Here is a 16,574-nt window from a genome sequence, read left to right on the forward strand (position 1 = left end):
TGCTGAATAGATATTAAATATTTAAATAAAATAAAATATATCCGAATAATATATCGAGGAACAAATCAGAGCCATTTATGTTGAATGGGATGATTAAAAATTAACCATAAGTGAAAAGACAATTTTTTTTAAAAAAATTCTATATTTAAAAAAATAGAGTGGGAGAGAAAGGAGGTTTCGCATGCAAATCCTTCGGTCCTTTGGAACGAGGTAGAACAGTAAAATTAGATCATTCCAAGTCGAAGAATTTGACCATGCTGCCACCAAAGAGGAATTAACCATGGGCTGTCGTACTGCAGCCAAATTCTTTCCTTTCCTCCTTCTCTCCCACCCTTTCTCCCACCCAAAACCATCCAATTCTCTATGATACACGCAAAAAAAATAAGAGTCCGATCGAAACCAGAATAAATCATGGGCCAGTCATCAAGCAGCGGGAGGAGGAGAGACGATTATTACTTCCACTCCTCCTCCTCCTCCTCCTCCTCCCAAATCCCTCCTCCGCCTCCTCCTCCGCCTCCTCCTCCGATCCCTTCCGGCTCCTCTCACGCTCCCCCACCGCCCAATTATGCCTACTGCTCGCCTTCTCGCCCCAATTATTCCACCCCATTTCCCACGCCTGCTCCTCCTCCTCCTTATGCCAATTCATCCTCCTACTACAGGACACCCAGCAATTCGTTCGGGAGTTTGGTGCCCTGGAGTCGAACCCCTTACCGCCCCTCGTATTATTGCCCCAATCCGAACCCCGGGTGGCGATTCGCTCCCCCCTCCTCTTCCGCGGCGGCGATGGCTCACCCGCCGCCGCATGTAGAGCATCAGAAGGCGAAAACCGTGAAGAATGATATTAATCTGCGTAAGGATTCGATCCGGCTGGTGGTTGATGATCAAAAACCAGATCAGCATCTGGTCTCCTTCACCTTCGATGCCGTGGTTGATGGGAGGTATTTCATACCTATTTTCTTCTCTCTTATTATTATTTTTTTTTGGCCCTGGTGGGATTGCTTGTTCTTTTCTTTTCTTTTGTATTCTTGGTTGATTCACTTGGTTCCTCCTTCATGAACAAAAACCTAGTCAATTCACGTAATTGATCCTTGGTTCTTGTAAATTTTTTTCCCTTTGATTGAGGAGGATGCCCGGTGGCTTTCATCAGTTTGGGGAAAAAAGGAAAAAGAAGGCTGCGCAGCAACTCTTGTTGAAATGCTGAGCTCAACTGGTAATACAGTTCCATGACCAGAACATGATATAGTTAGTTAGATGAGAAATCACATATAGTTCTAAACGATGTTTTAAATTCGAGTCCTGGATCTGTCATCAGTCAGGAATCGGATCATGAAGGTACTAGGATGGTACCATCCCGGCACTTGGGATTGGTTGGTGTTCAGGTGATTTGCTGGGATGTCGATTTTTTTTTCTTTTATCTTTGTTAATGATTGTTTAGTGGATTTTAGGGTTTATTTGTTATTATTTAGGATAAGGAGAGGTTTTTTAGCCCAATGATTGGATTTGTAATGTCAACCTGTACCTGTACTAATGTAGTATTTGGTTTACCAAACCCATGATCCAAGCCTCTCCACCCTTCTTCCTCTATTTCTCCCTTTTCTTGTATTTACACGATCTGGAACGGGGTGCCCTAGAGTTGAGACCAAACCTCAGACCCTAAACTCTCAAAAAATGCTCGAAAACACCCCCATAATTGTTAGTTATGATCTACAAACCCTAAACAGCCTCCAAGCAACCATTAAAGACAAAAATAAACAGAAAATTAAAAAAAATGAAAAATGGCACCCCCACAAAATTTCGAGATGCCGGACCATCCCAACTATTGGGATGCTGTGTATCGGCCATCCTGGTAACTGTTCCAGTTTTAGAAGCCAGGATGACCCAGTTTTTCATGTATTAATTATGGACTGAGATGGATTGGGACTTTAATCCTTCACTGTAACCATATTTAACTAGGCCAAGCTTTGAGTTCTGCCCAAGACTTTGAAACTAAAATATTTCAGTTTTGGACGGAAACAAAATGAAATTTTAATCATTTTGGACTCTTGCCCAAATTAGAGCAAATCTGATGTGCTTATTTTTCAAATATTGAAAAGCATTTTCCTATATTAAATTTAATTTTTTGAGTTTTAAGAAGGTTTAAAACCTTTCAATGTTAAATCTCAAAAGTTTTAAGAAATATTTTGACCAAGTTTTTGCTATTCTAGAGCTCATACCTTATAAATGTCATATATTATGGTGCCAGCACTAGACCAGAACATGCTGTATCAGTGCTACGAACATTCTTTTTCACATTTTAGTTATAAAAAAAATAATTTCGGTTGTTCATTGTCAAGCCATTAAATGAGTGATACATACAAAGTTCTAAACAATGTATATTCTTTGTTCGATTTTCTTTTTTAAAATTTTAGAATAATCATTACAAGCTGACCCAACTGTTTGGGATTAAGGCTTAGTTGAGTTGAATAATAATTATTACAATGATTTGGATCACTCATTATGTTAAATATGAAATGAAGAAGTTTTTTTGAAAGTGACTATAATTTAGATGTTATTCTATCACAACGATCATGATATTTGGAAAAAATTCTTGTTGCTGGAAATATTCACTCTTCATTTTGAAATTCAAATCCTCATGCTGGATGGAACAAATAATTTTTAATTCCATGAACATTGACTGGTTACCATATTATGTTTTTTCCATTGTTATATGTTTTTTCTGTTGTAATGGTTATAATTGACGATTATAACAGATATTGTTCTATCCCTGGTTAAACCAAATCCAGGTCGAATTAAACAACTAACGGCCTTAAGTAATAGTTTTAAAGGGATCTGCTATTGGGAATATGGCTTCATTGGAACCTCTTTTTTTCCTCTTAAATTAACTAGTTTCTTTGGATTGTTCTATAGTTTTCAACCAACCATCTGCTGAAATCAAAGCTCATCTGGTCTAGAAATAAATCCAAGTCTCAGATCTTGAATTAGATCTCTTCACCTTGATCTAACGAAATAATGGGCAGGTCTCCATGCAACTTGATCAAATTGTATTATTTTAGCTTGCCTAGTGCCTTGAGTCAGATGATGATTGAATATTCAAACTCCTCTTTGCGTCACTTTTGTAGACCAAGAACTTTAAGGAAGACCACAAAAGATAGCGACAATTGTAATTCTCCTCAATGTTGGGATGCGTGCAAACTTCAAAACTTGAAAGTCGGTTAAGCTTCTCTGAAAATTCAAATTGGGATCATATGATTTTTCTTGTAGAAAATCTTGAACTTGAGAAAACACAACATTTAGATGGGCTTATAGATCTACAACATCATTATGGCAATCCTCTTGCGAGTCTCCATCACTAGTGAGAGGCACATGGAGATTTTCTTTTTCATCTTTTTGATTCAAAGGTAGAACAACAATGAATTGATATTAAAAGGGTTGTTAACTAACTGCTTGACCACAAAATCTTAAGTTGATAGGGAACAAGTCAATAATGTATATTAGTGCAGCTTGACTACTGATATGGAGGGATAAACAAGTCGAAACAACTGAATTAAGTCAAGATGACAACTTGGTGAATCATTAAGTAATTAACCTAGAGGCAATTTGACATCATGATCTCCAACAACATGAGCTGTGATACCATGTTAACTAACCACTTGATCCAAAATCTTAAACTGATAGAAACTAGATCAACAATGTAGGTCAAGCTTAACATGGGTATATCTTTGAAAGTATCTTAGGAACCTTCATCTTCAAGAGCAGAAAAGAGAAGAAATCATTTTATGACGTAGGTCAGCCTGACTCTCAACAGTTGAAACATGAAAGAGAGTAAAAATTAAACACATAATTGTCTTACTACTATGTGAAGAAGACTTAGTAGAAGGCCACAAAAAAAAGTTTTGCTCTAGTTTGGATGTTAGTGCTTGGATCATGTGTTCTGTGAAGTTATTTATTACTTGCCTTTGTTGCTTGCTCAATAAGATGAGTGACTAGTCCCTGTTTGATTGCTTAAACCTTTAAGAATATCAAAGTCAGGTTCAACATCGAAACCTACAGAGATCAAGTAGCATACTTACCATGCTTGAAGAATTTAGTCTACTCTGGTACAAATATTGTTTAAAGAAAAGGAAGAAGGTAAAATAAAAGAAAAAGTTCTATGCTAGAACTGCTCAAAGCCTTAAACTTTACTAGCTATCTGGTTATTGATATTAAATTTCTCTTCAAGTCTACCACAAAAGGCTTGAGGTTTTTTCTAATCAATATCCTAACCTAAAAATCAAAAGTAATCATGGCCATCTATTATAGATCTTGTAGAAACCCCAAAACCATGAACATCAGTCCAAAAGCACATCTGTTAATCCTAGAGATTGGCCATGGCTGAATTTTGCCAAAGAAAGACTATAAAATGGACTTTGTAATGTTATCTTGTTTTGTTAGCTCATGAAGTCATAATTTTCAGCATTCAGAGAACTTCAGTCAAAAAAAATTCCCTCCAAAGGAATTGTTAAGCTGAAGGAAATCTCAATTATAACTGCTTCTAAAATTTTGACATATTGATTTTATTGAAGCTTTATTTCAATTCTCATTGATTGTTGATGGTTGTATAAATTGTCATTACTCATTATGCTTTTGAATTTTTCAGTATAAAGTAAAGGGGGCTCGGGAAATAGCTATCCCATGCAATGAATGGAAAAGACTTGTGTACCATTTTTCGTCTTGCAATTACTTGTTTGAGTTTGTGTAGCTCTCATTATGATTAGAGGCTTCGATTATTTTTTCTTTGCATTATGCAGTAACATAAATGAAGGCCTTAGGTGGTATTTTATTCCCATCCACCAACCAAAGCACATCTGTGAGTAGCTGAATCACATCAAATGCAAATATTGTCCCCTCCAGAAAGTAGTGCTAAGGATAGGAGTGATCACTTTTTTCCCTTGAGCATTATGAAACCATCTGTTTTCTGCCCTCTCATCTGAGATAAACATTAATCTAAACGTGTCATTTAAAATAATTTTGGAATGCTGTATCCGAGCATGTAAGTCACGGCCTCACCAAATCTTTGAAGTCAGTTCAACACTCATCATACTTAGGGTGATATTATTAATATGTGTGTGTATGTAATTATGTACGCATGCATGTATTGAAGCATAACAACAATGCTTTTACCAAAAGTAGTACATCTTTATCATGGTCCTTGCATACCTTTTACCAGTTTCATCCTCCAATATGGAAATCAAGCTGTTTAGAAACACAAAAGGAATCTAGTTCCTTGAGCAGATAAATAGCTAATATATCAGATGCCGTACTTTTGACAATGAAATAAGCTGATCTATTCCCCTCCTTATGTGAGAAATTCTGATTGTTCAAAATTTTGATGCAGTCTATATATCTGTTACAATGTACTCTAGGTCACCTTTAATCATATGCACAATTGGGTCTTCTTTAGTAGCAAAGCTTGTGCCGTATTTCTTTGAATAATCTAATCAAGGCATCTCGTAGCTGTAAGAGATTGACTCACTGTTTGTCTCCTAACACATGCAGAACACCTTCCCCACATTATTTCTTATCTGCCAACCATAACCTGCTTAGTCACTTTGAATGTTCAGTCCTATTGTTTGATCTACTTATTTCAAGTTTTTTCCAATTAGAATTGCTTCTTTTTGGAACTTGGATGTTTTAGCTTCAAAAGTATGGTCTCAGTTGCTAAACTTTTGCCTATTCTCAGCATTTTTTCCTATTAAGCAATCTCAAAACCTTTCATGTACGTTCTAAAAATCCTCCAGGATAGCATACTATTTCATGATGTACCTTGTTCTCAACTTTGATTCACTTTGCCCATATATATCAGATGGCTGCAACCGATATAATTTTTCGCAAGCAAAGGGATCTAGATTTCCCCTCATGCCCTGAACTTATCTCTCATGGCTCAATTGCTTTTTAGAGTAAGCTTCATCTAATTATAGACCTCAAGAGTTGCTTCGACCTATAGATCTTTCAAATATGAGTGTAAGGACAAGTTATCTATGATGATTAATGTTTTCCTTTCCTGTCCTCTGAAAGAGCCAAATTATCTACTTGAATGACCTTGTCGTAGAGGCTGCACCTTGATGAAATTTATGTTTTAGAGCTTCAAATTAAACAGCAGTTATGCTTAGCAATGGTATTTGGAAACCAGACATTTGTTTTTGTATCTGATCAGTTGGGTGAATGTCATTTAGAATGTTCCCAGGTAGAGCTGAATCTGAAACTGGGGCGTGCCCACCCAAACTTGAAAAAAATTCTATAGGGCTGTTTCAGGCTCCTTGGCAGCATAAAGTTTTAGCCCTTTTTCCCTCTTTAAATGTCTCCTTTTTAACTAGTCATTCTCCATTATTCCTAAAAGACCTCTCACACATCTAGTTAGTCTAGCAAATCACTAGATTCCTCCCTCCCTCTCTCCCTCTCTCTCTCTCCCCGCCTCCTTCCATTTGATAGTTATTATGAATATATCATATGCTACAATAATATTTAAGATTAAATTACTCCTATCCCTTCTAAGGAAAAAAGTATTAAAAGAATAATTTCTATGAAGATACTATATCTTAAGGTACTATATAATGAAAAATTATTTCCTATCACTTCTAAGGAAAAAAAAGTATTGAAAGAATATGTTATCTTACTACTTATACTTTTATAAAAGGACAAAACTTATGTCCACTAAGAGCCTTTTAAAGCTATTGGATATGATTTAGTTCAATGATCTTGAGTGTAATCTTTTTAATATTCGATTTTGTTTATATTTACTATCACAACCACTGTTATTTGTTACATTTATTTGTTTAGTTGTAAAAAATACCAGTGATATCATTTCTTTTTTACCGTACACTTAAATTGCATTATTTTTGGTATTTATTTAAATTTTTTTTGCATTTTATGCCCAACATTTATATTGATATTATACTTAAAAATCTTTTCTTATTACTGCTTATAAAATGACCCAAATAACTTCAAAATATTTTGCAACGAACACCTATGGTTATTTTTGCTCTAACAAAATAGTAGTTTGCATTTGTTTAGGCATTTTAACTGGATCTCACCTTCTCTTCTCTCTAATTCTCCCCTCCCCCTGTTCGATGTATGTTCTAATGGAATTATTCTCCAACGAGTATTATTGTGCTCAAGATTGTTGTAGCCAATGGCAGTCTTGCCTGTGGCCTCAACACGATAGTCTCCATCATCCATTGTTGCTCTAACGCCATCTCTGATGACATCGATGGCATCAAGGTTTCTCTGATGATGAGAATCATCTGATTATGGAGGCCGTTGGCAAGGTTGAGCAAACCTCCAACCTTCACACTATCGTTGAGGCCATGATTGCTGCTGGCTACGGCTAGAAGTGCATCCGAATCTACAAAACCCTTAGTGAATCCATGGTCGATGAGGTCCTTTACCACCTTTAGCTCGCAGTCTTACCCAATACTATATTGAGAAGCTTGATTGGGAGGTGCTCAACCTTGAGATCTGCTCTTGGCTCGGCACCACCCTGTTGCCATTGACAACCCTCTTCTTTGGTTAGCAGATCCCTTGGAACCATGTCTTTGCTAGCTCTAGTTCCATCCATGAATCTTGCTTCATCGACATCTCCTGCGATGCCACTGGTTTCTTCCTTGGATTCCCCAAATCAATGGCCAAATCGAATTGATCCTGAAGAAGCTCTTCATCATCCTTGATCTCAAGGAGAGGGTACAAGAACAAAATCCCTTGCATTGGTTAACTTGACCAAGGCATAATGGTCATTTTCTACCCCTGCATGACATAACTAGAGCCTATGGTTCATTAGGACAACAAAATGTTCATTGGAAGGGTTTTTTGCAATATAGTAGAATTCATTTGGTTGATTTATAAATAGTGATAAGAAAAGGTTTTATATATAATATCGATATAATTTGGATGCAAAATGCAAAAGCCTCTTAATTTAGTCTTGTGAGGTTTCTTATTACAAATTCTTACACTTAGTTATATCAATTATATCCAAAATTTGTCCAACAAAGAGTATACAATTGTTCAAGAGAAAGATTTCTTGTTTTATCTTGGGCCTCCCATATGAAAAATCCTAGCTCCATCTTGAGGTCGTGGGAGTTTCTGACTAACTAATAAAGTTTAGCAATTTTCGCATATGGGTCCTCATCAAAAGATAACTACGTTTTCAATTAATATGCTGTTTTAATCTCATGTGTTGTTTCAGAATTCTTTTGTATTTGGCATCAACATCAGTTTCATTTAATTAGCCTTTTAGAGATACCAGTCTTGAGATTGATTCTGAATCCAATTGACCTAAATGGCAGTGGGGACATCTACTATTACCATATTGTCAGGTCCTCTCTAGCTAGTTGCTTCATAAAAAATAGGTGGCCTAGTGCATGAGGCTCCTGCTATTGCAGGGTCCGAAGAGGATTAGATGTACATAGCCCTACCCTTGCGTGCAGAAAGGCTAGTTCCGTATTTCAAAGCTATGACACCCAGGTCACAAAGGAGCAACTTTACTATTATGCCAAGGCTCACACTTAGCTGGTTGCTTCATTCCACTCGCCTAATCCTTAAAGAACCAAAGAACCCCACCTTTTCTTATATGAAGTTTTAGCCAACTAATAACATATAAGGACTCCTCCAAAGAAACATAACATTCTCTCTATTTTCTTCTAGTGCTTCAAGGTAGCAAATTAGTAAAATATGATTAAAGTAATGATTTTCTGACTTAATTCATAGTTTAAAATATGATCAAAGTAATGATTTTCTGACTTAATTCATAGTTTTAGTTCAATTCAATTCTCCTGTCAAACAAGAATAGTTTGTCCTTAGGACCATTCAGCTCGTACCGGACTGGTCTGGTCCTTGATCGGTCCGTTTTAAGCATGAAAAACAGTTCCGGCCCCTTGAGTGGTACAAGCCTGGTATTGGTGCGAACCGGACCGGTTCGCATCGGTAGCCGCCCTCGGGGAAGAGCAGGCGCGAGAGAGGTAGCGCGCTCGCGCGCGGTTCCAGGCGCGATTCCCCAGGGCAGCACGCTTGTATGTTGGGCAGCCCGCGCGCGGTTCCGAGTGCGATTCCTCTGGGCAAAACGCGGGCGCGTTTAATACTACTCTGTGGCATTTAGCTCAGCGGGCAGGCGTCTGCGTGTGCCCACCCAGGCGTTCGCGCGCGCTGCGCGTTGGCAGGTTCGGTACCGGTTCAAACCAGTCTGAACCTGAGCCGTACCGGTCCGGTAGCCGACCGGTACCGGTATAGCGTACCTTGCTTAGGAGTTAGGACCATTAACTTTTATTTTTGTATAATAATTAGAAAATTGTGATGCAATGTCTTTTAGTTGACTAGGCAAAGGGTTTCTTCAATTTAGAAATCAGTAGAAGTGCATGGATTACTAAGTAACAACCTATGCTTCTTTGTGATTATATAAGGCCATGCTTCTTAGGTTATAGTGTAGAAACCCACCCAAGGCCTTCAAATCCTTGGCCAAAGGCTTGTATCTGCTTTGAACTATGGGCAAATTGGACTTGAATCACTTTTCTCTATCTTTGTTGTATTTATGTTCATATTGTCACCTTGATGAAGTCTATGATTTGTCCTAATAAACTTAAGTGGAAGAACTATCTGCCCGGATAGAGGGACTGCCAACAAACATTTTCATTGAGTGGCTTGTGTGTAGTCAAATCCCATAAAACTCGATGCATGCCACAATAACTCTCCATTGTCATAATCCTTTCTAGAAGTCTACCTTGATAAATGCTCTTCTACAATGTTTTGAAATGTGTTGCATAAGGGCATATGTGGTTATGATCCCTTGACCATATTGCATCAGCTATATGTGGTCACTACATGCAAACTTATCACATATGGTTTGAAGGACAATCCATTTAGTACTATTTGGCCATATTTGTGGTTCAATTAGCATTTTGCGATGGCATATATGGCTTCACTTAGCATTATGGGACGAAATATGTGGCCCACTCTTATGTAGGCATATACAGATGGAGCATGTCCAAAACTAATGGTTAGGTTGGATTTGTGTTTTAATTATGACTATTACTACTAGTATTAGGTACTAAGTAATGATCACGAATTATTAATTATTATTGTCATTAATATTGATATTATTTCTTGAAAAAACTATTACCATCATTATTGTAACATTTGTTGTACTTTTTTGCATTTTATTGTTTTTATATATTTAAAAAATTCTAACTATATATGTGCCAACATATCGTAGATGCACTATGCAATCCGTTCGACTACCCACAGGTCGTGGCTGCTTTTCAAAACATTGCTCCTCTAAATCCAAATCTAGGGTTGAAGCCCTTTATTAACTTACATACTAAGAAGATTCTATGAGTTATCTATGTATTTAAAAAAAAAAAGTAGATTGATTGGCAAATAGTAAATTATTCATCACCACTAGGGGTGTAAATGAACTGAACTCTATAGCTGGGGCGAGCTTGATCTTGGCTTAGTGATCAATGAGGCGCACTTGAGCTTTCTACGAGCTAGCTGGGCCAAGCTTAAGCTTGCTTATTAACTCTCAAGTTCACCCAAACTTAACTCACTTTAGCTTGCTTTGTTTTGACAACTTGAGACAAAAAGAGGGCAAGGAATGGTGGTCATCACAGGGGTGGGTGGAAGGAAGCATATTGATATTGACATAAGGCAATGCGGTTGATTCAGGGTTGGCTATACCGGTTATCTGGATGTACGATACGATACGGTACTGATACCATGTCATTTCGGTCTGTTTGAGGCTGTTTGTTTTTTAATTTTCAAATTGTGAATTGAAGTCGGCATGTGGTTTGCCGACTTCAATTCAAAACTCAAAAATAAAAACAAATCAATTAGAAAATAAAAAAGATCATTATCCATAGAGAGAGAGGGAGGGGGGAGAGAGAGAGAGACCGAGAGAGAGAGCTTTCGAGCCTCCGCCGTCGAGGGAGAGAGACGGAGATGGAGGGGGGAGAGAGAGAGGCTGAAAGAGAGGGCTTTTGAGCCCTTATCATCATAGAGTTAGGGTCAAGAGAGAGGGAGGAGGATGAGGAGGAGGGGTTTCTTATCGGTGACATTGAGGAGGGCGGAGAGTGCAAGCATCAAGCAAAGGCATGCTTCGAGAAGCTGTGAGCGCCAAGAGAGGGGATCTCGAACGCCGGGGGAGAGGGGTCTCAAAAGATCACGAAGGGGGCGACAGGGGCTATTAACCGAATCGGGGAGGGGGGAGCAGGTTTTAATCAAGCAAACCGATTTAATCAATGAAACTGTGCCGGTCTCAGGCCGATCTAGTTCCGTACATCCTGAACTGGCAGGTTCGGTAGGGTTTAGCATTCCTTGGATGGATTTCTAATTGAAAAACTCAAGGCGTTGATGAGTTGCAACGGATGACCAGATTACCGGATGGTGAGATGAAAGGTTGTTTGAAGATAAAACTAGGGCGGACAAGATGCTGGAGAGACATGAGAAGGAAGAAGAAAGGAATAGAGGAAGAAGGGAACTTACTCGGATAGCAGATGAGAATGGGTTGAGGCCGGCACCATCCTATCCCTCATATTCTACCATGCAACTTAGGCTTAAATTATTATCTCAACCATTAGAGTGACATCTAGACACAATTGGCTATGTAATAATTTAACCTTTATAGCTCTCCAACCTGATTTTATTAAAGCCTTGTCTTTATTCAAAACACCTTTTGGTTTTCTTTGAAAGAGAAAACTAAGAGAAACCAAACAATAATGAAGATGTGCCTATCAGCTTTCATAAATGGTAGAAATAGATCTATGAATGAGTTAAAGAAAATTGTGGACTATGGAAAATATTTAGTAGCTTATGAAAGGTAGACAAGTAGACACATTCAAAAATTGCAAGTTGTATGATGCAGGACAATCAAGGGAGAATACCTATTAGGGTTTAGGATGAAACAGCTATTACAAGGATTTGCTTGAATTTCAGTTCAGCCCTGAGTTTTCAATAAATTTGAAAATTGAGAGTTGAAATTTCAATTCTAGATTGATAGTGGATGCAGAGATGAATCTAGAGAATATCAAACTAAGCCTTGATTAGGGAACAAGATGGTTTGGTGGTGCTAATACGTTGCTGTCTATCAAAAACTAGATATGGTTTTCATATCAATGGACTAGCTAGGTAAGTTTTCTTTCTGAAAGAACAATTGATAGAATAGAATCTAGCCTAAGGATTTAGGGTATAAGGTTTAACTGATGAGCTAAGATATTTAATAAAGGGAAAAATGTTTGAAAAGGGTTGTTAAACAACCGATCTATGTTGTAAAATTTATGACTATGATGGCCTCTTTAGGTATCAAGAACAGTATTTTGGGATCAATAGAGAACAAGAGAAGGAAGAAATTGATCTAAAGCAATAAAGAACTAAAAGAGAATACAGATTATTAGAAAAAGAACAAAAAGAAAGGTGAAAGACAATATCGTATTGGACTATCTCTAGGACCTAGGAATCACACCTAGAATTGCAAGTCTCACACTAGTCTATGTCATCACACCATAAGAGAGGGAAGGAAAAAAAACTGATATTCCATCATCTTCCACATAAAAATTGATTGCATTGGTCAAATCCCAAGTTTATAAGGAATCTCTAATAATCTTTTGTAATCCCAAAACTATCCACAGAAGTCGTGGTTACTGTAATATGAACAGTATCGCTATATTCACTGACTCATTAAACAATCTAGTAAAATCTGGGATATTTTAATCTCAGCCCTTCATTCCGAAATAATGACTAAAACTAATAACCAGGAAAATACAGAATTGGTGACTAAAATCAAATCTAATGTAAACCGTTTGTTGCAGCCTTGTGATGCATCATGTCACGATCCTGGATCTCCATCATTTGCTCCTGCTTCTCAGGAACTTGCCTCAAGTTCATTGTCGTCTTCTTGTTCTCGTCCTTTTAAAATTTGATTATGAATTCCTATCTATGGCCTTCAATGTCCCAATTCCGTTGCTAGCAGCTGCTTGCAAGTCTTTTACTGCATTGTTCTCCTTCTATGCGTTGATGCAAAAGGAATTCCACATCATTTGATAATGATCAAGGCAACTGTCTCCAATATCAAATAGGATTCAGCATGGAATGCAGCACCTCTCTTGGTTTAACTTTATTCATCTCAATACTGGTAACTTCCTTTAGTCTGTGTTAGAGCTTGCTGAGCAACTTGTTCTTAAACTTTTGGAGGAGCCGGTCTAACTTCTTCAATTTGTGGAGGAACGTGTGCTGACTTGTTCTTTAAACTTTGGAACATTCCAACGAGCAGGTTTTCCAACTTCTTTGACCTTTTCTTTAGGGAATTCAGCACCCAAGTAGCATTCTTTTGATGGATGAGCAATAGGTGTTGCTTCTTTGTCTGCATAATCATCAAGATCATCAGAACTGTCCGCTTGCAGGGTGTCATCCATGGTGGCCTCAACTTCAAGGGCATTTTCATGTTCTTGTTGAGTTTCCTGTGCTGCAGTCTTAATTGCAATAGTATGCAAGGGCTCCTTTGTATCTCCTTGCTCCAATCCTGTTCCAGTGGAGCAGATCTGAGATTCTCTTTGTGGACCTTTGCTTCAATCTGGTGCAAGTGAGGTATGGTGGAGGATGCAGATGATGATGATGTTTTCCCCATAATGACTTTACCATGGGTTCAAGAACAACCTTGGGTTTTTCATGATGTGATCCTTGTATGCCTTGGAGTTCTTAGTATTATGAATCTTTGCCTTTGATGCACACCTAACAATGTCCCAATTTGGAAATTTTGTGATTCAGTTCACAATTTTGTCTTTCACTATGGTAATTAAAGCTTGTACAGATTCCACCCTTGCGTCAAGTTTGTCATGTATGCTAATCACTAAGTCATCATGTTGTTAAGGTGCCAAAATACCCCTTTCACTTCGATACCAAGAGTGTCCTTGATGAGAGTGCATTGTGGGAAATCTAGGCTGTCACCCAATTGCAACAATCCAGTTATAAATAAATGGGCATGCTTTGGCATCATATATTTTAACAATGTGAATTGGAAGAAAACCCTGGAGGCTAGACATTTCTTTTCAATCCGACTGTACTTCATGTGGCCAGTTTTCCCTTCAAAGCTGTGGATACTTGGCTTGTTATATTTCTGCACCATCTATTCATGGTTTCTCTCTGTTTTACTATTATAGTCAGTATACACCATAATTCTTTCTTACATTGCTTTTTAAGCTATTTTTCCAGAGTCTCAGCAGTTGTTAATTTGTAGCATTGGTTAATTGATGTTGCCTTTGTATTTTTTTAAAAAAAAAATACTGTAATTTGCATTCAGTACCTTTATTCTGTTTCTTCCTTTCCATTATTAGTAGAGCATACAATGGGCCTATTTTTTAATTGTTGATATTATCTTTTAATTAATGGAATAGCTTTCTCTGATGTTAAGTAATCACTTGATTAGTTTTCCTGCAACTCATGTTATTGATAGTCTACTACCACATTTGCTACTAGTCTACTACTACCAGTCTATCACTGCTGCTTGTAAGATGGCTAAAAATTCTACTGCTTCTCCTATTACCACTATGTTTATGAGATTTTGTGTTCTATAATATGTGCTTAGACTCTCAAAAAACGGGACAAGTAGATTAGATTGATATCGGTAATCTCATAGCATAAGGCTATTTTTCACTAGTTTTAATGCATGTTCAGATGCTTATGGCTGCTAAAGATCAGATTTGGAATAATTTAACTGCAGTTTTAATTCTAGAAAGATCTAAAAGTAATATATTTATAATTAACCTTTTTTCTTATCTCTTTTTCTTCTCCTTTAAAAGCATTTAGATTCAAATATACTAATGTAACTTTTAGAAGTTTTTAAATTCTTTCCTTTTTGCTAAATCAGATTTTCTCGCAAAGTCCATCAACATCAGGATCCCTTATATATAGAAGGTTTATCTTTTTTTAAGCCTTTTTAAGAGAGAAATCTAATTGGAACTAGCATAGTAATATTTGTAATATTTTAAATTTTTAATACAATGATCATAAAGTTATTTTTGGAATTGAAAAATTGATAAATTAAGCGACTTTTGTATGTAGTTTAAAGACTTGAGCAGCTAAAACAACTCCAGAGATTTTGATGTTACTACTCTTTTATCTGCTGCAAAAGATGAGCACTTCTGTTCCATAGTTCTATCATATTAACGAGTGATATCACTGGCTGTCCGCACATGCCATAGTAAAGTCGAGTGGATTATCATTGAGGATTATCACTTTGTTTGGTACAGCTAGTTTGCATTTGATTTAAGCTGCATTGATTTTCATTTTTTTTTTTTTGGATTACAGTGTCACTATATATTACTTTGCAAAGGAAGGAGCCAATTGTATTTTCTCTCCAATATATCCAGATATTTACACACCCAGGAAGGTAGCTTTTCAAAAAGGATTAGGCCAGAAATTCATCCAGCCTTCAGGATCTGGTATTGATTTGGGATTCTTCGAATTAGATGATCTTTCAAGACCGCAAGGTGGGGATGTCTTCCCACTTGTTGTTTATGCCGAAGCTTGCCCACCACCTCTATCCACATATGAACAGGTTGGTCAGTCAACAGCTGCTGCTAATGCACAGATTACTCAAGCTGTCATAGAGAAGAATAATAATGGGTCTTTTCAAGTTAAGGTAATTAAGCAGATCTTATGGGCTGAGAATGAGCGGTATGAGTTGCAAGAAATATATGGTATTGCAAACTCAGTTAAAACAGAAATTGGTGGTGATAATTCCGAAGATGTGGGGAAAGAATGCGTAATTTGCATGTCTGAGCCAAGAGATACTACCGTATTGCCCTGTAGGCATATGGTGAGAACTCAACAAACCATCATCGTTGTCTGCGCATACTTTTTCCTTTTCTTTCCTCTTATTTTAACCAGTGAATGGTTACTTTCTGGGACATTATATTTGATCCCAACCTTGCTGGCAGAATGATTTTCATGATTATAGTATTTTTCTTCTTACAAGTTGAGAGCAGTTTCTTTCTAATACTTGGTGTTATTTTTCAGTGTATGTGCAGCGACTGTGCAAAAGAATTAACCCGTCAATCAAATAAATGTCCAATATGTCGCCAGCCTGTTGAAAAACTAATGGAGATTAAGGTGAACAGTGCTAACCAGTGAATCATTGTAACATCATGTGAGGCCTGCTGGTATGCTGGATTCTACAGTTTTTTTTTTTTTTAATTTGTGCATATTTATGTTAAATAAAATTGTCCTTACTCTTGTATAATGATGTACTGTAAAATTTCCAATGTACGTTGTGGAGTTGGCATTTTAATTAATTGAATGCATATACACCCATGAAGGTAGTGTAGCTTCTATTGCTCTCATGTTTGAATGATGACTACAATCATTCAGTTGTTTAATATCATTGTTCATTATTATTCTTCTCCCTGCATGATGTATCATTTTGCTTTAATGGGTTCTTTAATGGATGTCAACAGAGAATTGCTGCAATTGCAAAATAGGAGATTGTCCTCTTTCATGCTAGGTTGGTTATGTAAGTTATTTTTGGCTGCAAGGCATGCAATGCCATTTTTACTCTGCAT

The 16,574-nt window shown here is 37.2% G+C and overlaps 1 protein-coding gene across 1 annotated transcript; it reads left to right on the forward strand.

Annotated features, from left to right (window-relative positions):
- The first annotated feature begins 285 nt into the window (after positions 1–285).
- LOC103712327 (probable E3 ubiquitin-protein ligase LUL4) lies at positions 286–16,346 on the forward strand. Its single transcript, XM_008798814.4, has 3 exons — positions 286–938; positions 15,322–15,832; positions 16,033–16,346. The coding sequence occupies exons 1-3, from the start codon at positions 412–414 to the stop codon at positions 16,144–16,146; spliced, it is 1,152 nt and encodes a 383-aa protein (XP_008797036.1). The 5' UTR covers positions 286–411; the 3' UTR covers positions 16,147–16,346.
- Positions 16,347–16,574: the final 228 nt, after the last annotated feature.

This window comes from Phoenix dactylifera, unplaced genomic scaffold (assembly GCF_009389715.1).
Source record: "Phoenix dactylifera cultivar Barhee BC4 unplaced genomic scaffold, palm_55x_up_171113_PBpolish2nd_filt_p 000026F, whole genome shotgun sequence".
Taxonomy (NCBI): domain Eukaryota; kingdom Viridiplantae; phylum Streptophyta; class Magnoliopsida; order Arecales; family Arecaceae; genus Phoenix; species Phoenix dactylifera.

Excerpts from the sequence above, each read along its gene's own strand:
- LOC103712327 (XM_008798814.4), top strand. The coding sequence starts at position 412 with ATGGGCCAGTCATCAAGCAGCGGGAGGAGGAGAGACGATTATTACTTC. Across the intron at positions 939-15,321 it reads GATGCCGTGGTTGATGGGAG|TGTCACTATATATTACTTTG; the intron begins GTATTTCATACC and ends TTTGGATTACAG. Across the intron at positions 15,833-16,032 it reads TATTGCCCTGTAGGCATATG|TGTATGTGCAGCGACTGTGC; the intron begins GTGAGAACTCAA and ends GTTATTTTTCAG.